The 23584-nt window shown below is 34.5% G+C and overlaps 1 protein-coding gene across 1 annotated transcript in view; it reads left to right on the top strand.

Moving 5' to 3' along the window:
• The window catches only part of LOC132562686 (uncharacterized), a 35891-nt gene that overhangs the window by 9219 nt on the left and 3088 nt on the right, over positions 1–23584 (top strand). The window contains exons 2-13 of the mRNA XM_060227441.1: positions 851–968; positions 6720–6921; positions 7901–8070; positions 8584–8689; positions 9089–9189; positions 11841–12002; positions 14369–14462; positions 16202–16265; positions 19706–19881; positions 20293–20558; positions 21128–21185; positions 22425–22639. Of these exons, the coding sequence (XP_060083424.1) occupies positions 6765–6921; positions 7901–8070; positions 8584–8689; positions 9089–9189; positions 11841–12002; positions 14369–14462; positions 16202–16265; positions 19706–19881; positions 20293–20558; positions 21128–21185; positions 22425–22639 (1569 nt within the window). The 5' untranslated portion in view covers positions 851–968; positions 6720–6764. The remainder of the gene's footprint in view (positions 1–850; positions 969–6719; positions 6922–7900; positions 8071–8583; positions 8690–9088; positions 9190–11840; positions 12003–14368; positions 14463–16201; positions 16266–19705; positions 19882–20292; positions 20559–21127; positions 21186–22424; positions 22640–23584) is intronic.

The raw sequence follows: 23584 nt of genomic DNA, 5'->3' as shown, positions 1-23584 counted from the left end.
GGATTCACTTTGAGACATATAATATCACACGTTTCACACAGTTCACAGTCTAATTAAAAAAATTCATTACCATGAGAATGTTAAATATCCTTTTTTTTCTGGAAAAGTATGTTACATTTATAATATCTCTGGAACCTACATTTCCATGATCACAAGATAAGACACACACAGGAAATGCTTTAATTAAATGAGTTTTAGTATCCAGCATCTCCCACTATATCACTCATCATCAAAATGTACAACTTCCTGTTGTTTTTCCACACTTTTTCTCTAATAAGTCCAGAACAGATTTTCCCTTGTATCCAATAATTTGTTCCTTCTCTGATACTGTGTTTGAGCTATGCAAATGAGTTATTGCAGTGTTTCTTGTCACCCGGGACTTCTCACACATTCACTATCACTTGGGTATAATAAATCCTTTGTTACTACAAAAGCCAGAAAGAGTTCCTTTTGAACCCCAAACCCAAAATGACTACCAGTAGGCTATAATAAGTATTTAAAAGGGTTTATTTTAAGGGGTACCAAGGAAAATTGGGGCATGGTCTTAAAATCAACCCTTTCAGACACTTGTATTATATTTACCAGGTATAAAAACCCATTGGTAGCCACTTTGGGTGGGGGTTTCAAAAGGAACTCTTACCCAAAAGTTATGCCATAACCTTTACGCACAGGATTAGGGGTGGGGGTATATTCTTTAGTAAAACAGGTAAGTTACATATGAATATTTATTGTAACATGGAATTAAAGACATAGATAAAATTGATGATTAACGTTATTTATTGACCTTTCCTATATCAAATTTATATCACTACAAATGTGTTGGTTACCTTGAGGTGTGTTGTATTTTCAGTGCTTGCCTGTAGTGTACAGCTGAGAGCAGTGAATCAGTAATGATGTATGACAGTGCGTAGAGAGAATTCCTGAAAGACTATTCCTATCAGATGGAGAAACCAACCTTCACCACTAAGGTAAGAAACCTACCTGTACCAGTAAGGTAAGAAACCTACCTGCACCAGTAAGGTAAGAAACCTACCTGTACCAGTAAGGTAAGAAACCTACCTGCACCAGTAAGGTTTCTTACCTGCACCAGTAAGGTAAGAATCCTACTTGTACCAGTAAGGTAAGAAACCTACCTGCACCAGTAAGGTAAGTCACCTACCTTTACCAATCAAGTGAGAAACTTACCTGTACCAGTAAGGTAAGAATCCTACTTGTACCAGTAAGGTAAGAAACCTACCTGCACCAGTAAGGTAAGTCACCTACCTTTACCAATCAAGTGAGAAACCTACCTGTACCAGTAAGGTAAGAAACCTACCTGTACCAGTAAGGTAATAAACCTACCTTTACCAATCAAGTGAGAAACCTATCTTTACCAGTAAGGTAAGAAACCTACCTGCACCAGTAAGGTAAGAAACCTACCTGTACCAGTAAGGTAAGAAACCTACCTGCACCAGTAAGGTAAGAAACCTACCTGTACCAGTAAGGTAAGAAACCTACCTGTACCAGTAAGGTAAGAAACCTACCTTTACCAATCAAGTAAGAAACCTACCTGTACCAGTAAGGTAAGAAACCTACCTTTACCAATCAAGTAAGAAACCTACCTGTACCAGTAAGGTAAGAAACCTGTACCAGTAAGGTAAGAAACCTACCTGCACCAGTAAGGTAAGAAACCTACATTTACCAGTAAGGTAAGAAACCTACATTTACCAGTAAGGTAAGAAACCTACCTTTACCAATCAAGTAAGAAACCTACCTGTACCAGTAAGGTAAGAAATCTACCTGTACCAGTAAGGTAAGAAACCTATCTGTACCAGTAAGGTAAGAAATCTACCTGTACCAGTAAGGTAAGAAACCTATCTGTACCAGTAAGGTAAGAAACCTACCTGCACCAGTAAGGTAAGAAACCTACCTGCACCAGTAAGGTAAGAAACCTACCTACACCAGTAAGGTAAGAAACCTACCTGCACCAGTAAGGTAAGAAACCTACCTGTACCAGTAAGGTAAGAAACCTACCTGCACCAGTAAGGTAAGAAACCTACCTTTACCAATCAAGTGAGAAACCTACCTGTACCAGTAAGGTAAGAAACCTACTCGTGCTCTGCAATGAAACTTTGGAAACCTAAAACTGAGTTTGGTGACCTATTTCTGGAAGTGGTCTATAACTTCCATACAATTATGATCAGTGATGGAAGTCAATTTCACCAACATTCAGGTGAGTGATTCATCAGTTCATTACCATCCAGATGAATGAGCAACTTATTCACTTTAATTTTGGTGAATGAGCTACCAGTCCACAACAATTCAGATGAGTGATTTTCTAGTTCACCACCATTAAGGTGAGTGCTCCTCTACAAGTTCACTACCATTCAGGTAAGAGATCTACCAGCTCACTTACATCCAGATTAGTGAACTTCCAGTTTACTACCATGCAGGTGAAAGGTCTACCATCCAGAAGACCATAGATATAGAGTAATTTTTATTTTGTTGTCTGGCAAGAAAACAATACTTGAAGTATTCAGTTTTCAAAATGTAGTATATATCATAATCTATTATCATAATACAACTATTATTTTATCAAAATAACAACTATAGTTTAACCAATGTTAAAAAACATGATAATTACCAAGAAATATGGCTGAATGTTTACAATTTTTACTGGAAGTCATTAATAAATTGTGTTTGATCATATTACTACGAACAGTGACCTTTTGAACCAAAAGCCAAGATCTGAATTGATTGTTTAAGAATGTCAGTCTGTTTGATTTTCTGCTTACTGACAGAGTACATGTAAACAGTATGATTGCCTTTCGAAAGCTTTACCACACTACATGTATACAATGGTCCAAAATGATCACTGCAGGGTTTGGACATAATGAAGGGTTTTTCTAAGGGACCTATATTATTAACAAGAGATAATTTTTGAGAGTCTGTGAAGGTCTAACATGGAGCACTTTGACTACTGACTGTTTTAATGATTTCCACATAGCCTGGAGATGAACGTAATCAGTTCATGTGGTAATACTAATTATACACTCTTGATAAATGTCATCAAAGTATAAAAGGATCTACCTATACATACACATGCATCTAGAATAAAAAAAGTCACCATCACTGTAAACAGAAATTCACAGAAGTCCAAGGGTCAAGCCAACGCTGAGGTGAGTATTGGCTGGTATGTTAGTCTTAGTGTCGTAAGATCGTCCACTACACCTATGATGTTCACTACTGATAGCAATGATGTCATGGATAAGGAGAAAATTGCCGATCTCTTCAACCATTTCTTTTCAAATGCAGCTAGAAAACTAACCTCTTTATTAAGTGATCATATGTGAAATTTTGCTCTACGTTTTGTAATAGTGCAGTTACCCTTACGTACTTATGTTCTCTTAATGATCATAAGCCAATAGGCCTCTATGAACTCAGCTTAAAACTGCTGAAACTAGCTTGGACAAAGATTGCACCTATACTCATTTTTATAAACAACAACAAACGATGGATATACGATTAGAAAATTGTAATGAACACATCCAATATAAAAACCATACTAATAAGATCATAACAAAACATATATATACATAACATTGGACAACATGAAAACATATAAAAATTTTGCATTCAGGGCTGTCTCCGCTGCTTTATGTGATAACCAGATGTATGAATGAAGATGAGTATGATTCCTACATGCAGGCGAGCTATACTCATTTATATGATGAACATAAGTATCCAACTGGTAAATTGACAGTGAAAGGAAATTCGTAAAATTCATACTTTTACTTAAAAGAGGTAAGACTTGAGAATTATCCATTTACAGGGCTATTTCTGTCTTACCTGTAATTTCCAAATTATTGGAAAGACATGTTCATAGTTCTTTCTATCAGTACTTAAATAACCATGGTCTAATTTTTTCATCTCAGTCTCTTTTCTGTGAAAATCAGTCATGTGAAACCGCTCTATTGAAGATTATGGATTCATGAGCAGAGGAAATTGATCATAGTTGTATGAATGGAGTAGGTTTCCTTGATTTAAGGAAGGTTTTCAACTTCATAAACCATGCTGCACCGTGTTGAAAAGCTGAATCTTTACCAGTATGATACTACTGGTGTATAACAGGTAATCAATCAGAGGCCAGAGGGATTACCTATGGGATACCCCAGGGCTCTAACTGGGGCCTCTGATATTTCTTACCTTAATTAATGATCTGCCGTGAAAGCTGCTTCCAGAACAGATATGTATGAAGACGGTTCTACATTGTCTGTGTCAGGAAAGACATTTAGTAGTATCAGAGAAAAACTTCGATGTGATTTAAAAAATGTAGAAGAGTGGTTTACTGAAAATCAATTGGTAGTTAATGAAGATTACCAATCAAAATGCATGATATCAACAACAAAATAGAAGCATTGTGAACTTAATGTGATGAAATGAGTTTAAGGTTTAATGGTGAGGAAATTCAGCAGGTAAATACTGAGAAAATCTGTGGTGTAACTAGACCATCACCTGTGTTTTTCTGGACATGTAGATTCTGTTGTATCTAGGGTTAACTGTGGTCTAGGGCTGTTGCGACGTATAAAGCAGAACTTATCAGTAAGCGGAAGGCAGAAATATTGTAATTCTTACGTATTTCCATATTTTGTTCATTATTGTCGTGTGTGGAGTAGCTATAATGATAGTATTATGTACATTTCAAAAACACACAGCACTCCTTATCATAGATGCTCCATTTGACACCCCATCTAAAGACCAAATTTGTCACTTGAAATTGATGTCAATTGGCTTATATATAGAGTACAGAAATCAATACATGTAATTACTTTAGATTGTGTAAATGGAGTTGTTCCTGATTATTTAGGCTCTCATTTTAACCCTGTTAACAATAGCCATTCTAGAGTTACACGCCAGGAAGAACAGCATCTTTTGTAAGGTAATTTTATTGAGTTTGGCTTTCAAATCCGAAACCAGATTCCTATTGATGTAAGATCACCGCCGTCATTAAGTATTTTAGGAAAGATACCAATAAAGCATTACTGTGATTTAAACAAAAATAGTTAAGGCATATGACTGTCTAAATCACTTGTCCTCCACCTCAGGGTCGCGGATTTGATGTCTATTGAGGCAGTCATCACATACTGGCCGTATGTTGGTGGTTTTCCCCGGGAACTCCAGTTTAATTTAATGAATATTCCTAAGCATAAAATTTGTCTGTGATAATCAGGTTTTAGTTATCATTATATGAAATTGATTTCTAGTCGTAATTGTTTTAAATATAGTATTGCTTTTAACTATGAAATATTTTAACTTTTGATTGTCTGTAAATTATAAACTAATAAATTTCAATGACCTTGAAGACACTGTCGGAGATTAGCCTCTGGCTAAATCAGGTTGTATATCTTCGATAAATAAAATTTAAAATTATCAATAGCTTTGATATCACTTAGTAGGCAAGGATACTCGAGAGTAAGGGACACTCTAAAATGGGTACATCAATCAATAACAAACTAGAGACTGGTTTTCTCTCGTTTTATTGGTGTGATCTACCAGCATCCCCAGTACATTAGGCCTTATCAACATTCTCATATGCTATTTAATGCCATAATTTAGCATTTTACATCCATTTTTCAAGGACAGAGTCAGGCTCATAAAGCAGACAAAATTGCTCTTCATTTCCCTTTACACATAACATTTCACCTTTGGAACATGAGGGTATGTGTATCATCTGCAATGCCTATTATAGAAAATACTATCTCCTATCTCACTTGAAACTGAATTTTTTTGTCTCAATAAATGGCATGAGTTAGTATTGTTAATCCACATGTTAAGAAAGAAAAACAGGTATCATTTACACCTAGCAATCTCTGGGGACAAAACTGTGTTTTCTTGCCATGGCATAATTCAGTTGGATTTTCATATCATACTATATACACCAAGTGCATATTATATAATTTCAGGCATTCTGATGAATATATCAGATTTTCTTTTTTCTGCATGTGCTAACATCATGCATGTATGATAAGAGATACAAACCAGTGTAACTTTACCAATAAGTCAACTAATTTTGTCTTCATATCCAATTGATATGTCCTATGATCATAATTTTTTTAATAATTTTCAGGTCTCCTCTGTTTACGCGTACTTCCAAATATCTGGTATGACAGAACAAAATCTAGGACGGATGTAAATTTATGTTAAATCAGAGGAACACATGGTCACATGAATGATTGTACATATGTATAGCTTATTTGTGTTACTAAATATAAACCCTAACCTCTTTATTTATAGTCAATACAATTAGTCTATAATAAGAATATTCTAGCCACATGTGACACTTTTCAGTGTGTGCACATGCATATTAAGTCCAACATCGATGGTGAGCTATTATAATTATTCTATGTCCATGGTCCATTGATTATCTGTAAATAATTTTTGTTATTGCCATTTCCTGAGTAGTACTGGATAAATCTCAAATTTCCGTTTCATCCTTAGTGGTACCCGTTTTATTTTCAGACTGCTCAGAAAAACAAATTGCGACATGTGAACTGGTAATAATTAATATTCAACATGTGAATATAGACACCTACTAATTCGTTTGAAGTTATGAGAAGGATTGGTGACATGTTTTGATTTTTTGAGAAAATTTTCAACAGCAGTTACATGGAGGGATGAATTTGCTGCACACATTAATTTGCATTGAATTAATAATTACTGTATATTTTATTTACTTTTAGGGATGTAGTAAATACAGTGGAATGTGACTGAGATCGACTATTGACATGTCTAGTCCACACGAGACTAGAGCTAATGGAGGTCGGCCAGGCATGGAGCTTGTGTTTCGCGATGTAAATGCACATATTGGCCCCAAACAAGTCCTCAAGGAGGTCAGCGGAATGGTCAAGGCTGGTCAGCTCCTTGCCATCATGGGACCTAGTGGTCAGTTTCAAGTTGTATCTCCTATATTATGATCACTTTAATTATTATGATTTGCCCATCAGGAACTTTCATTTATTCAGGTGCCAGTATTTCAAACAAATAGTGATTTTACTGTATTTTAGACCAAATTGCAGATATTGAATTACCACTCAGGTGAGAAATACAGGTCCTATGGTCCTCTTGTAATTTACCTGTGTTAAAGATTTTTGTGGACTATATATACCAGGTACATGTGATATTTGTTGGGTTTATTGCCCCATAAACAGCCATGGTCATGTTGAGGCAGTTTCACCTTGCCATAGCTGGTGACTACCTCAGTGAACAACATACAGAAGGCCTTTTGTATACCAAACAGTACAATTAAGGTAAAATGTCTTGCCTAAGGACACGACTATGACAGAACAGACTGGTATCTTTCTTAGTTTCCTGAGAAATATAAACACCAATGGGTAAGGACTGACAAACAGCATACCTCAGATCTCCACCAGTAGTTAAATAAACCAACACTTTAATCGACTGACAATTGGAGCCTCCATGTCATGACAGCAGTGACTCAGATTTAATCAAATCCATATGCTGTTACTTTATAAAAAAAGCTGTAAAAGTTGCCTATAGAATTGTGAAAAATAGATACCATCAAAAAACAAAATTAACAAAGAAAACCATATTCTGTATCAGGACTACTGTGAAAAAACATTCTTGCTTAAAATGTTTAGTTAGTGCTAGGAAAAACCTTAAAAAAAATTGTGAGAATTAAAAAAGCAATGTTTAAAGTATGGAAACAAACGTAGGAGACTTTTCTGTTTGCTGTTCGGGTTGATATTTGCTTCTATGAAAGTCCAACTTGATTGCCTTTTGCAAAATATATAGTTTTTGTTCATTTAGATTTAACTATTCAATAAATTATTCTGTTAATTGATTTAAAATTTTACTTCTGTTGTTCATGTGCTTTGATTTATTTTTTTTTTCACTTTTCTAGGGGCTGGTAAGACAACTTTACTAAATACCCTTGCAGGCCGAAATCCACTTTCATCAGGGGAGATTACTCTGAATGGAAGTAAGATAAATAAATCCCTCAAACGAAAGGTATGCTACGTACTGCAGCAGGATGTTTTCTTCCCCAGCCTCACTTTAAAGGAAACATTAACTGTAAGTTGACTTTCGTGGGATCTGACAATAATGGAATTCATGATATTAGCTATGTTTGAAACAGTTACTTCAGTATCATGATAAGAGCATAAATTGAAAAATTTTAATATCATATTTTCATTAGTGTTTACTAGTTGTAATATTATTATAGATGTTTTAAATAAAGACATTGTAATTTGAACAGTTCAGTTTTCTTTCCGTTTTGTGAAATGATCTCACATAAACAGTCTTAAAAAATTATTGGTACAGGTATATGTTTATAAGGATAAAATAACATAATATTAGTTGTAAATGATTAATTTTCTTGAACTTGTTTCATTCATAAAAAAGAAAGAATTCCATTGAAGTTTTATTTTCAAACTTTATTAAAGTTCATTGACAAGGTAAACTTTGGATCAGTTGGAAAAATTTTAATTGAGGCAAGGTTATACATTAAATCTATAGATACACCATGGTGTGAATGAACTATGTGCAGAATGTATGAAAAAGATTATTTTGCTGGATTCTTTTCAGTTTGCAGCCATGGTCAGGTTACCTGATTCAATGCCAAAGAAAGAGAAATTAGAAAAGGTCAATGAAATTGTAGATGCCCTTGACCTTAACAAATGCCTTGAAACAAGTAAGTTATATAATTCCCCACTGTATTGGAAAGAAGAAAATCATTAGAGCATTTTAGAGGGTCATTGAACATGTATATAAAGTTATGAACAACACTGTTTTAAATTAATGATTTCTCAAATTAAGTTGAAGAAATGTGAGATGGGGACTCCAAAATAATAAGGTTATCAAGTATGATGCTGTCAGTTCACAAGGACTCATCTCTAGAACTGTCATTTGCTAGATGGATAGATTTGTGGGTAGTCTGATCACCCACTGCATTTTAACAGACATTTGTTGTAAATTCAAAACTTTTTTTAATCAACATTCACAATGACATGTTGTCACAATATTAAGTTTTGCAAGTAATATATTACCATCATATACATTTTGTATTTGATATGAATTATGAAACCCACAGTCATGGGCGACATGTGGACAAGAGGTCTGTCTGGAGGAGAAAAGAAGCGAGCCAATATTGCCTGTGAACTGATCACCGACCCACTTATGATATTCCTTGATGTAAGTTATGTCTACTCATTTGTATTACTGTAAAGTTACAAACCAGTGCTACTCCATGGTACTGTAATAAGGCTATCCCCTGACTTAGAGTAAGAATGGTTCCCTGGACTTACTACAGGATGATTAGAGGGATATCACATTCCTAAGTGAGATTAAATGTTTATCAGAACAGAATTTTGTACACAATAACTCACACTTCTTACCATACTCAACCATGCTCACTCAAACTCATGACCAACCCAAACCCACATTCCCTGCCTATCCACATTCTCCAAACAATACTCATCCACACTCCACCAAACTCCAAACAATCCTCACCCACACTCCACCAAACTCCAAACACTCCTTCACCCACACTCCACCAAACTCCAAACACTCCTCACCCACACTCCACCAAACTCCAAACACTCCTCACCCACACTCCACCAAACTCCAAACACTCCTTACCCACACTCCACCAAACTCAAAACACTCCTCACCCACACTCCACCAAATTCCAAACACTCCTCACCCACACTCCACCAAACTCCAAACACTCCTTCACTCACACTCCACCAAACTCCAAACACTCCTCACCCACACTCCACAAAGCTCCAAACACTCCTCACGCACACTCCACCAAACTCCAAACACTCCTCACCCACACTCCACCAAACTCAAAACACTCCTCACCCACACTCCACCAAATTCCAAACACTCCTCACCCACCCTCCACCACACTCCATTCCAAACACTCCTCACCATCCTTCACACACACTCCACACTCCTCACCCACACTCCACCAACACTCCTTCACTCACACTCCACCAAACTCCAAACACTCCTCACCCACACTCCACCAAACTCCAAACACTCCTCACCCACACTCCACCAAATTCCAAACACTCCTCACCCACCCTCCACCAAATTCCAAACACTCCTCACCCACACTCCACCAAACTCCAAACACTCCTTCACTCACACTCCACCAAACTCCAAACACTCCTCACCCACACTCCACCAAACTCCAAACACTCCTCACCCACACTCCACCAGACTCCAAACACTCCTCACCAACACTCCACCAAACTCCAAACATTCCTCACCCACACTCCACCAAATTCCAAACACTCCTCACCTACACTCCACCAATCTCCAAACACTCCTTCACTCACACTCCACCAAACTCCAAACAATCCTCACCCACACTCCACCAAACTCCAAACACTCTTCACCCACACTCCACCAAACTCCAAACACTCCTCACCCACACTCCACCAAACTCCAAACACTCTTCACCCACACTCCACCAAACTCCAAACACTCCTCACCCACACTCCACCAAACTCCAAACACTCTTCACCCACACTCCACCAAACTCCAAACACTCCTCACCCACACTCCACCAAACTCCAAACACTCCTCACTCACACTCCACCAAACTCCAAATACTCCTCATCCACACTCCACCAAACTCTAAACACTCCTCACCCACACTCCACCAAATTCCAAACACTCCTCACCCACACTCCACCAAACTCCAAACACTCCTTCACTCACACTCCACCAAACTCCAAACACTCCTCACTCACACTCCACCAAACTCCAAACACTCCTCACCTACACTCCACCAAACTCCAAACACTCCTCACCCACACTCCACCAAACTCCAAACACTCCTCACCTACACTCCACCAAACTCCAAACACTCCTCACCCACACTCCACCAAATTCCAAACACTCCTTCACCCACACTCCACCAAACTCCAAACACTCCTCACCAACACTCCACCAAACTCCGAACACTCCTCACCCACACTCTTGACAAAATGCCACCCATATTCCCCATTTATCTTCACTCAAACTCCCCGGCCACATTTACCCACCCACCTTCGTTACCCACACTCACTGAACCACCTTCACCCTCTCTCCCAATCCACACTCCCTAACCACACTACCCATCCACACTACCCATCCACACTTATCCACTTACCATCCACTACACTCAATCCATGATTTATAAAAAATTGTGACTCAACCATACTTAGTCTTTTTGTATCTCCCTTTATTACCTTCATTTCCTTAAGGTAATGCCTCTGAGATTAGGCTTTGCAGTACATTCATTTGATGCAGATAATTAAGGATGGTATGTGGATGAAATATTGAAAAATATGAACTAAGATGTATTCAAAGCCAGTTTAGAAAAATCTCCCAAGAAGAAAAATTTCCAACAACCAACATCAATTAGCACAAGTATTTTTTATAGTTTATCTGTTTGATTTTGAAAGGATGTAGTCATTGTGGTTTAAGCTACTGTGTAAATACATGATGCAAGAAAATGTACTTACTACAAAATGTTTCCACCTAAACACAATACTGTATTCACTGAACAATACCCCATGCCTGGTAATAAGCCTATCCATATATACTCCTAATTCAGTAGAAATCAAACAAATGTAATATTTTTATCCTGTGATAACATTTCCTATGTTAGCTCGGTGATTCTGTGTTGGCTTTCTGGGATTGTTACATGATAAATTAGTGGGTAACAAATTTTGTTATAAAATGTTCAGTAATATTCTATGTTATTATTTGTAAATTGTGTATAATCCACCTGTAATTGATATACAGGTGATGCAGATTGTGATTATATCCATGTACCAATGTTGCAGGAACCTACATCAGGACTGGACTACAGTACAGCATTTAGTTTAGTACAGACTCTCAAAATGTATGCCAGACAGCATAACAAAACAGTTGTGGCCACAATACACCAACCCTCCAGCTTCATCTTCTACCAGTTTGATAGTCTGTTGCTCATGTCAGAAGGGGAGGTAATTCTTACCACTTTAATCTTGCTGTAATTTTTTTCTAGTAATAGTGCATGCTTATTGTCTGAATATACCATGCATTTTTCCAGCATTAATGTCACCAGTTTGATACCTTGTTGCACAGAAATTGGTCAGTAAATGATTTCCTCTCATTAACATTACCTACTAACATGGCTATAATATCAATATCTTTATGTTTGCCCACCCCCCACCCTCCCCCACTTTTTTTATTGAGAAAGGGTTATGACAGTTGGTGTTAGCATACCTGAAGGATTCTTGAAAGAATAATTAAATTTCAAGATTAAACAGAATACATGTTTATTACAACATCATGTAAGTTGCCCACAAATTCCGTCTAAGAACAGATAACTCTATACCTACAATGTTCCTAAGATTGGCAAAGTCATTTGACAGCTATACAATATACATGTTATAACACTATTTGTTGACGAGACAATATTACCAATAATCTATCTACACAATACTAGAGTACCATGTTACTCATGTTCCTCCCTCCATTCCTGTTCATGTCATTATTTACAAATTTCTCTACAAAATTTGTTAATATTTACTCTATTGTATCATAACATCAAGTTCTACACCTTGTCATATTAGGCTGGTCATAGGTCAAGGTGAAAGGGTCAAAGGTTACATTTAACAACTTCCACAAAGGCTTAAACAATGATGCATGAGAGCAGGAGCACTTTTTAGTTGTTGATCCTACCTCACCTATATCACTGATAGGATGCTATCAATCTCCCAACAGAAATAAACATGACTAATAACTCTTCATTCATAATAATATTTGTTTATGATTTTACAAATAAGCAGCAAAATCTATTTATGAATCAAATGATTTACACATTTTCAAAATATTGGTATGAAGATTACACACGGTACTTTAGTTTGCAATTAATAGATAAAAACATTAGGTTAGATATTGTCAAAAATTTCTGAAAAATATGGATATGAGATTTGATTCGGTTTGGAAACACATTTGCTGTTGTTAAATATATTGCTTTATGCAACTTGTTTTATTTGATTTGATGTTAATTTCTTGTATGTTTTCTACCCTTTAAATTTACTTAGTGAGTTTTTTGTGATAGTTTATGTTACTTTTTTGCTTACCGTATTTATCTGAAAAGAAGCCTCTACTTACAAATAAGCTCCCTCGTCATTTTTGCATAATCATCAATTTTGAAACGGAAAGCTGAAAAAAGTTCACAAATAAACCCTCTACTAAACTTTTACACTATGGGGGTTATTTTAGGATAAATATGGTATTGAGTAATATATTTTGTTAATATTTCAGTCCTGTGACCATGTTGTGGCTTTTGCATGATCTCTGTAGCTGCTTCTAACATTGCTTCCCTAACAAGACACCACCTGGTTTGTGAACTAATTGACTTGCCTGGAACATCTGGCTTTCTTGTACTAACCTCTATTGTTATTTCTGTTTTAATATTATTTTGTCTTACAGAATAGTTTATATTTTAGTTGAAGATATCATTTTTACCTCATCTAGTGTGAAGTGCCCGTGAGTTTATGCCATGGTGCAGGGTCCAAGGTCTAGCATCCACCAGTCGTCAATTTTTTATGAAAAATCGCTACTAGTCACTAACAAATGAATAGATTTTACAAAATTTGTACGGAAGCATCTTTTTGGGAAGTGGATTCAATTAGTATAAATGATAGGTCTTTGGTCCCTGTGGTGGGAGTAGCAGAGCCTAATAGGAGTACTAGAACAAGTTCTATAAGTTCTTCAAAATCATTTTTCTGTACAGGGATATTGTTTTGTTTTGTTTAAAGCAATTTTTATGAATAGTGAATCTGACTTCTGTTTGCCACAAGGCTGGGACCCATTAGAGAAACTATTCAGTAATTATTTGTCATATATGAAATTCTTTGTTAAATAACTGAATAACTGAATAAGCCAGGTGAGTGGTGCAGGCCTCTTGGACCTCTTGTTGAAAAGAATTTTGACATTAGGTAAAAATGTTTTTTAAGCTCTCATTCCATGGTACTTTCATTTCTGAGCAAATAAATTTGTCTTAAAAATTTACTGCAGAAAGTTCTTTTGCAGAGAACTCAATTTAGACTAGAATTAAGATGAAAAAATGGTTAACTTAATATTCATCTATGTATACATAAAGAAAAGTTAATGTTATGGGTACATAACCCTACATCTTTAACTAGACAAACGAAAAAAAAACAGATGCGAAACAAAACTGTTTTATGAAAATATTGCATGAAAATTAATATCATTCTTTTTTTCTCATTAAGCACAGAATGTATATTTTTTGTCTTTTTTTATTTTGATTTTGATTTTATTATTATATGTTTGATTTTCAATATAATTATATTTCTAGTCGGCTTACTATGGAGATATCAGCAAGGTCGTGGAATTCTTCAGCTCCGTTGGCATGGAGATGTCGCAGCATTACAATCCAGCTGATTTTGTTTGTAAGCTTTGTGTTACCTTATCTATACAAGTATGTAGAACTATGGTATCTAGATATGTCAGTGTCATCCGTGAAGTATATATTAATGTATAAGTTAAGCTGAATTTTGTGAGAGCAGAGAAAGACAAAAGTGGTGAGCCCCTCTTTTTTTCTGTCCTGACCCTTAATACAGCCTACATTTTAAGACACTGACCATAGATTCTATTTATCCTGCAACACTTATTGAAAATCAAACAATTGAAATTTCAACCTTAAAACAATTTCATTACATTTTCTATGATAAAGTTGTTGATTACAAGAAATAAATTTATTACTTATTTATACACTTGTTTATATTTTAAAATGAAATCTTAAAGTAAATCAGAAACTGATTTTGTCGTACATTAATGCATGTGCTAAAATAAAACTGTTTTCCATCACTACTGAATACAGCTAAAATATAGATGGCAGGTGTATTTCGACAATGACATGCCAGTTACAGGATAAATGCAGTTAGTAACTTGGGTGGGCTTATCATTGAGCATGAGCTTATCTGTTTATGTTAGGTATATACTATGACCACTGTCACATGTTCTTAAATTATGGATCCAGATTTTAAAAAAGATCCATTGTATTTCAAAAGTAAAGCTATTATAAACCAAATTTATATCTTGATTTTTTATAATTTAGAGTTCAGATACCTTAAATTAATGATATAACAAGGGCTTTATCCCCAGTACGTAATATTAAAGTAACATCAATTGTTTATATATAGAGTTGAATGACTATACATTAAGTAGAACATTTTTTTGTTTTGTTTTATAATTAAGTAAATAGTAGGCATATAAAAAAATCCACAGTATGAGGTGGTATTCTTTTGGAATAGTAATATTACTACATGAAAAATAAAGAATACAGGGAGTTTTCAACAAGGGAGTATTTATAGTAATGTTCAGTTTTCATTTAGTAATTTTGGTTCATTAGCTCACATGGCTCAAAGTATCAGTAAGCTTTTGGTATGGTGATGTACTGGTCAACTGTCTATGAAATTTTTCTATAATCTATAAGTAATTGGGTACTGATATAAGTGCATTGGCATTTTGAACAAAAAATAAAGTGTCTAGGATAATTACTTTTGATTTATTGCATTATTGTTAATGTGACAGATGCAGGCCTTCTGGGATTCTTGTATATACACATTTAATGAAAATTATCTATGAAACTTCTGTAAAATCATATATTTTAAAAATTTTCTCAAGAAAAAATTTTCGTCTGCACTTTAGTTTGTGGATAAATTTGCTCACGAAATCCATTTAGGATGTAATCCATGTAAACATGTATCTATTTATTATTTCCAAGGCAAAAACATTCATGTAGTTCGACGATTATGAATTCAATGAAAATAATCCCTCACAAAAATGAATGAATTATTCACATGTATATTAGAGCATAGTCTGTGTTTATCATCAAAAAATAACTAATATATCAGTTTACATGTGAAATTGAGATTGTTCTTTGTTCTTTCAATAATAAGTAAAAGAAAAATACATTATTTTGGTGAGAATTTGATATCAAAACAAACTCCTAATTTGAATTAATTTCATTTATAAAAAAATGTTCAGTTATTAGAATAAAGACATTGTTTCTGAATAATTAGAAATATAAAATGTACCTCTAATTTAGAAAGTCCTTAGTGTTCATAAACTTTGACATTTGAACCATCGTTTGTTATTTTTTAAAAGTCAGTTTTATCTATTTCAGTGGAAAAATTGAAAGAAGATGAAAAGACAAGGAAAAGGATAGTGACAGCAGCTTATGACCAAAGGTATTCCAATTTCTATTGAACAATATATAGACACTGACCTGTGTGTTGAGAGACTGATTATGTCTAAAGGTATACCAATATCTCCTGGACAATATATACACACTGACCTGTGTGTTGAGAGACTGATTATGCCTAAAGTTATACCAATATCTCCTGGACAATATATACACACTGACCTGTGTATTGAGAGACTGATTATGTCTAAAGGTATACCAATATCTCCTGGACAATATATACACACTGACCTGTGTATTGAGAGACTGATTATGTCTAAAGTTATACCAATATCTCCTGGACAATATATACACACTGACCTGTGTATTGAGAGACTGTTTCAAGTTTCAAGTTTATTGGATCCTCAGATACATGAAAATGTATAACATGAGGTAAAACAATACTATATCAATAGATACGTGACAAAATGGATGGTAACTGAAAGTCGTAACGCTTCACTGTATTTTGTTAGGACTATTTAAAGTACACAGTACTTTCATAGATCAGACTGATAACAACTAGAACAATACGATTTACTTATATAAATAAAAATGGTAGCATAACATCACGCTATATAAGGATACCATAGTGTTACTTCAAAATATTTTGTTAAGACTTTAAAATAAACAGGATGCATTTAGTACTTTAAATTTTCATATTGATTGCAATTAGTATATTCAAATACACTTTAATATAACACCACATTATATAATGTTAACACAGTATTGCTTCACAATATTTTGTTACAGCTGTTCAAGATAACCAAAGGGCATTATGTACTTTTGTATATCAAATTGGTTTCATTAAACCACATTATTTAAGGATAACATAGTATTTTGTTTAGACTTTGAAATAAAATGGGGTATTAAGTATTTATATCAAATTGATAGCAATTTGCACATTATATACACTTTGCTATTATAACACCACACTGTTTAAAATAAACAGAGGGCATCAGGCATATATGTAAAAGACTGATATCAATTAGTACATCTAAATACCCTTTGATATTATATAATGATAACGTAGTGTTTCTTCACAATATTTGATTAAGATTGTTTTAAAGTAAATGCATAGCTTCTGGTAGTTTTTTTTTTATAAAGCTGTGATATACTTGGGTTTCATAAAATCACTTATATGATGAAAACATTATCTTTCATACAATATTTTGTCAAGACTGTTTAAAAATAAACAAAAGGCATTTAGAACTTTTTTATAACAAACTGAGAGCAATCCGTACATTTTGAACACGTTTGGATTTCTCCAGTAATATGAAGGTAAGAATTTCTGTCTCAGTTCAATCAATCTTATATCAGTGCACTGAAATAAGTAATGGAATTCGTCACCTACTGAGGTATTACATAGAGAACATTTCCTATCCTGTCTCTGAACATTGCGCCATCTTCCAGTTTCAATGGGAAATTTCATATTACAACATCTAATTTTGCATAAAATCCGTCTGTTTTTAACAGCGAGTTGAGTCAGGTATGGCTCAAGCAGTATAGAATTTTTAAAACTACTATAGAATAAGCCTCTAGATGAATTTTCCGTTTCGTTTCTCCATTTCTGTATAAATTGATCTATTAAAGTTTTTTTAATACTGGTTTTTATATAGTATTTACTAATTGGGCCCTGATTCTGGAAAACAGCGCTCTGTCCTACATCATCAAAGCAAGATTTAATAAAATCTACCCATTTAAACTTACACAAATTGTTGACATGAAGTTTGTATATCAGTCTGTACATAAGACTACTTAACTTTGACTCATGCATTATTAACGAGTTGTAAAAATTAACCATTCTGAGTTTAATATCTATTTCCAGAGGGTAACGACCAAGTTCGCCATATACCATAAAATTTGGTGTCGTGTTTCTTACGCCTAAAATTCTTTTACAAAATTGCAAGTGGACTTGCTCAACAATTTTAATATTTTCAAAGCCCCATATTTCTGATCCATAAAGTAATATAGGCTTAACTAAGATGTCAAATAATTTGAGCTGTAAATCAATTGGAAGATGTTGATTTTTAATACTCCTGTGCACAGAGAAAAGAGCCTTTTGTGATTGTTCACGCAACTTTTGCTTGCACTTATAAAAGTTACCATTAAAATTAAATGTTACACCCAAGTAATTAAAGCTATCTACTTCTTCAATTATAAGGCCATTAATCTTAAAACCTTCACCAGTTTTTAACGTTTTCTTACAAAATATCATGACCTTGGTTTTCTTGACATTAACATTAAGTTTCCACTTGGTACAATACAAATGAAAGATATCCAGCGCCTTCTGTAAACCTTCAATATAGTCTGAGAGAATAACAGTATCATCAGCATAAAGCAAGACAAAAATATCCAGAAATATGTTAAGTTCATTTTGAAAGTTCTCCTTTAAATGTCTCAAAGGAACACTACTGTTTTTACGAAAGAAATCTTCAATATCATTCAAAAAGATCGCAAATAAAAACGGGGACTGATTATGTCTAAAGGTATACCAATATCTATTGAACAATATATATAACAGGTATTCATCATATCATTGTCTGCATACAGTGACTGTAAATGCCAAAAACAGGACATGTCTAAGACGTTTTTTTAAGTCTTTATGCTGTTACACATACATTCTTATTCAATATCAGTTGGAATTAGTTTTTTATTTCCAACATTACGATCCTTTCTTTCAATCAGCATTGCTACAGTTATGACGTCACAATGTTATTACAAGTAATTGTATTTATTGTCTGACAAATTTAACTTTCATCTTGCAGGTTTATATAAGGAAAATGTCGAAGCCTTTATAAGTATATCTGTAATAGGTTTTTGAATGTGGTCATAAAATACCATTACATTATAATTATGATACTTTTCCTTGAGGAGAAGCATATTGAAACACACAGAACAAATGTTGTTGTTTCTTCAGAAAAAAGGGTCTTTCTAAATAAATATTGTTGTTTCTTCAGAAAAAAGGGTCTTTCTAAACAAATATTGTTGTTTCTTCAGAAAAAAGGGTCTTTCTAAACAAATATTGTTGTTTCTTCAGAAAAAAGGGTCTTTCTAAACAAATATTGTTGATTCTTCTAAACAAATATTGTTGTTTCTTCAGAAAAAAGGGTCTTTCTAAACAAATATTGTTGATTCTTCAGAAAAAAGGGTCTTTCTAAACAAATATTGTTGATTCTTCAGAAAAAAGGGTCTTTCTAAACAAATATTGTTGATTCTTCAGAAAAAAGGGTCTTTCTAAACAAATATTGTTGATTCTTCAGAAAAAAGGGTCTTTCTAAACAAATATTGTTGTTTCTTCAGAAAAAAGGGTCTTTCTAAACAAATATTGTTGTTTCTTCAGAAAAAAGGGTCTTTCTAAACAAATATTGTTGATTCTTCAGAAAAAAGGGTCTTTCTAAACAAATATTGTTGATTCTTGCTTAAGAAGAAGAGTTTCGTTTATTTTAGGAGGAAGAGTGATTGGCCTAGAGTATTGAGGAGAGACCAAAATGATGTCAATGTTAATCAAATCCATAACTCTGACCCACAACACGACCTCAAACAAAGCAAAAACTTTTACGACAAAATCGGCATCTTAAAAAAATTCCGGTCGAAACCAAAAGAAGCAGCAAATGATGAAGAAGGTAATTTTGTATCAGGTGTTTGATTGGTTAAACTCATCCACTTACATTCTGACTTACTTAACACTGATAAATACACTGCTTTTAGCATTAAGCATGCTGTTTCATCGTGATTAAGCAAGACAATTCTTGCATAATAACATATCTAAAAAGTGATAAGATAGATGAAATACCATGAATATAAGAGATGATAGGTATCGCAAAAATCAATATAAGCTGTAGAATGGTTTTACACTAATTTTGATGCCTTGAAGTACATGTTCTTATCAGGTATCAAGGTCATTGATACACAGTCAGTAACTGAAAATTACCTGTTAAAAGTTTTAACATTTTATTGAAGTATATGAACAAATTCTTTTCTTTCAAAAACATTTCAGAAATACCTGTTAAGTATAATTTTCTTGAATCTTCTAGATCCAGGGAGTATTCATGTCAGTCTGATGGAGCTTGACGATATTGATAATGGTGTCATGGAATCCAAGATTGATAACAAACAGAAGTGGCCGACTGGTTTCCTCACCCAGTATACAAATCTTACCATTCGTACTTTCCGCCAATCAAAAACACAAATCTTCAACAAATTCAAGGTCATTGAGGCTGTCACAATGACCATCCTAGTCTGCCTGATCTGGTTCCAGCTGCCTAGGACTGAGGCCACCCTACGAGACCGAATGGGTGTGGTAAGCCACTATAATGTCTTGTTTAATGCATTCTCATCTCTCAGAGTTACTTCCCTTTGTTTCCTGATCATTTTCTAGGTGCAGCTTTGGCCAGGTTTTATATGGAAATATAAATAAAAGGCAATTGATATTTTCAAAACTGATAGGACAGTTAAAATTTTTAGGATGATATAGTAAATGTCACACTCTTGTGTTGCAAATTGATACGTTAATTATTTATGTATTTTCATTTTTATAAATATTTTGAAATTTTCGTTACATATCTTCCAAAACAGATTATTATTTTTGAAAATAGGTAGGTCAGTAGACTGAAAATTATAGTCACACAGCTGATTGATCAACATTGCGAGACCACATTTTTAAGTAGAATGTCCAGCATTACATTGACAGTAATTAAGTATAAAAACATTTTTGTTGGTGCTCACTATCATTAGCTCAGTTTTATACTGAAGTTGTTGTAGTAAATTGAAATTGTGAATTTTCGAAAAAACATATTGTTAATGAACTCTAAATGTTAATATGTTTTTTATGAGCTCAGATTTAGTTTAAACAATGTTGTATATTTGCAGATATTTTTCATGTCAATGAACTATGGATTCACTCCCCTGTTTGATACTGTCACTTCCTGTGAGTATATTTTAATACTTGTGTGTAATACATGTTGATAGCTCTTACATTGTCATTAACTATGTGCTTTCCTGATACACCTGTTACAAAGTGCAGGTATATGTAATGCTGTCTGTTAATCATGATGTGTTAGTCATTTTATGATGCATTAAAATTTCAGCTCACTTAGATATGTATGCTTACCTTATATATCCAACAGCTAGCTCATGTCTGGCGATAAGCCTATCCAAATAAATAGAAACATTAAGCTGGAAATATTAACAAAACATATAGGATAGTCCTATAATAAGCCAACCCCCTTTTCTTGAAGATGTTATGTGTTGGGCCATTAGCCTTATTATCCTATAATAAGCAGACCCTCTCTACTTTGAGTCAGATATTAAGTATTGGCCCCCTTGCCTTATTGTCCTATAATAAGCAGACCCCCTCTACTTTGAGTCAGATATTAAGTATTGATCCCTTGCCTTATTGTCTTATAATAAGCCAATCCCCTCTACTTTGAGTCAGATATTAAGTATTGGCCCCTTGCCATATTGTCCTATAATAAGCAGATCCCCTCTACTTTGAGTCAGATATTAAGTATTGGCCCCTTGCCTTATTGTCTTATAATAAGCAGATCCCCTCTACTTTGAGTCAGATATTAAGTATTGGCCCCTTGCCTTATTGTCCTATAATAAGCCGACCCCCTCTACTTTGAGTCAGATATTAAGTATTGGCCCCTTGCCTTATTGTCCTATTATAAGCAGACCCCCTCTACTTTGAGTCAGATATTAAGTATTGGCCCCTTGCCTTATTGTCCTATAATAAGCCGACCCCCTCTACTTTGAGTCAGATATTAAGTATTGGCCCCTTGCCTTATTTTCCTACTCTACTTTGAGTCAGATATTAAGTATTGGCCCCTTGCCTTATTGTCCTATAATAAGCCGACCCCCTCTACTTTGAGTCAGATATTAAGTATTGGCCCCTTGCCTTATTGTCCTATAATAAGCCGACCCCCTCTACTTTGAGTCAGATATTAAGTATTGGCCCCTTGCCTTATTGTCCTATAATAAGCCGACCCCCTCTACTTTGAGTCAGATATTAAGTATTGGCCCTCTTGCCTTATTGTCCTATAATATGTCAACCTCCTCTGCTTTGATTCAGATGTTATGTATTGGCCTCTTGGGCTTATTGCAGGATAGACTTTACACCAACATCTCCATCTTATCAAGCATTTGTACAGAGAATACTTTATTTCAGTCCCGTCTGAGCGTTTGGTGATCAACAAGGAGCGTGCATCAGGATGGTATCGTGTATCAGCCTATTACCTAGCCAAGATGACCAGTGAACTTCCATTAATCCTAGCACAACCACTCGTGTTTGGAACAATTGTATATTGGTCTGTTGGTCTTAATGGGGTGTCTGCATACTTTGCTACCATTGGCACTCTCTTCATTCATTCTATAGCAGGGCAGGTATGTAGGAAAATAATCAGAACATGCAAAGGATCTTGATCAAATTTCTTTCATAAAAATTGTTAGTTTTTATAGTAATTACAATAATTTGCTGAGTGTTTTGAAATTTTGGTTACAAGATGATGATTTTCATGATTTTTTTGTAAAAAGAAATGTTTACTACAATCTGAAGATTTTCATCATTTTACTAAACTGTGTCAATCAACAAAATTGACAATCATTAACATACCCCTATATGTATACCTACATACAGTGACATTCCAAGGTTATACACATACTGTATACCTACATACAGTGACATTCCAAGGTTATACACATACTGTATACCTACATACAGTGACATTCAAGGTTATACACATACTGTATACCTACATACAGTGACATTCAAGGTTATACACATACTGTATACCTACATACAGTGACATTCAAGGTTATACACATACTGTATACCTACATACAGTGACATTCAAGGTTATACACATACTGTATACCTACATACAGTGACATTCAAGGTTATACACATACTGTATACCTACATACAGTGACATTCAAGGTTATACACATACTGTATACCTATATACAGTGACATTCAAGGTTATACACATACTGTATACCTACATACAGTGACATTCAAGGTTATACACATACCCCTGTATGTATACCTACATACAGTGACATTCAAGGTTATACACATACCCCTGTATGTATACCTACATACAGTGACATTCAAGGTTATACACATACTGTATACCTACATACAGTGACATTCAAGGTTATACACATACCCCTGTATGTATACCTACATACAGTGACATTCCAAGGTTATACACATACCCCTATATGTATACCTACATACAGTGACATTCAAGGTTATACACATACACCTATATGTATACCTACATACAGTGACATTCCAAGGTTATACACATACCCCTATATGTATAC

The sequence above is a fragment of the Ylistrum balloti genome, unplaced genomic scaffold (genome assembly GCF_031769215.1).
Source record: "Ylistrum balloti isolate Yb309-2 unplaced genomic scaffold, AGI_CSIRO_Ybal_v1 Utg371490, whole genome shotgun sequence".
NCBI classification, from domain to species: domain Eukaryota; kingdom Metazoa; phylum Mollusca; class Bivalvia; order Pectinida; family Pectinidae; genus Ylistrum; species Ylistrum balloti.
Note: the sequence above shows the minus strand (reverse complement) of the source record. Positions and strands in the feature narration are given on the sequence as shown.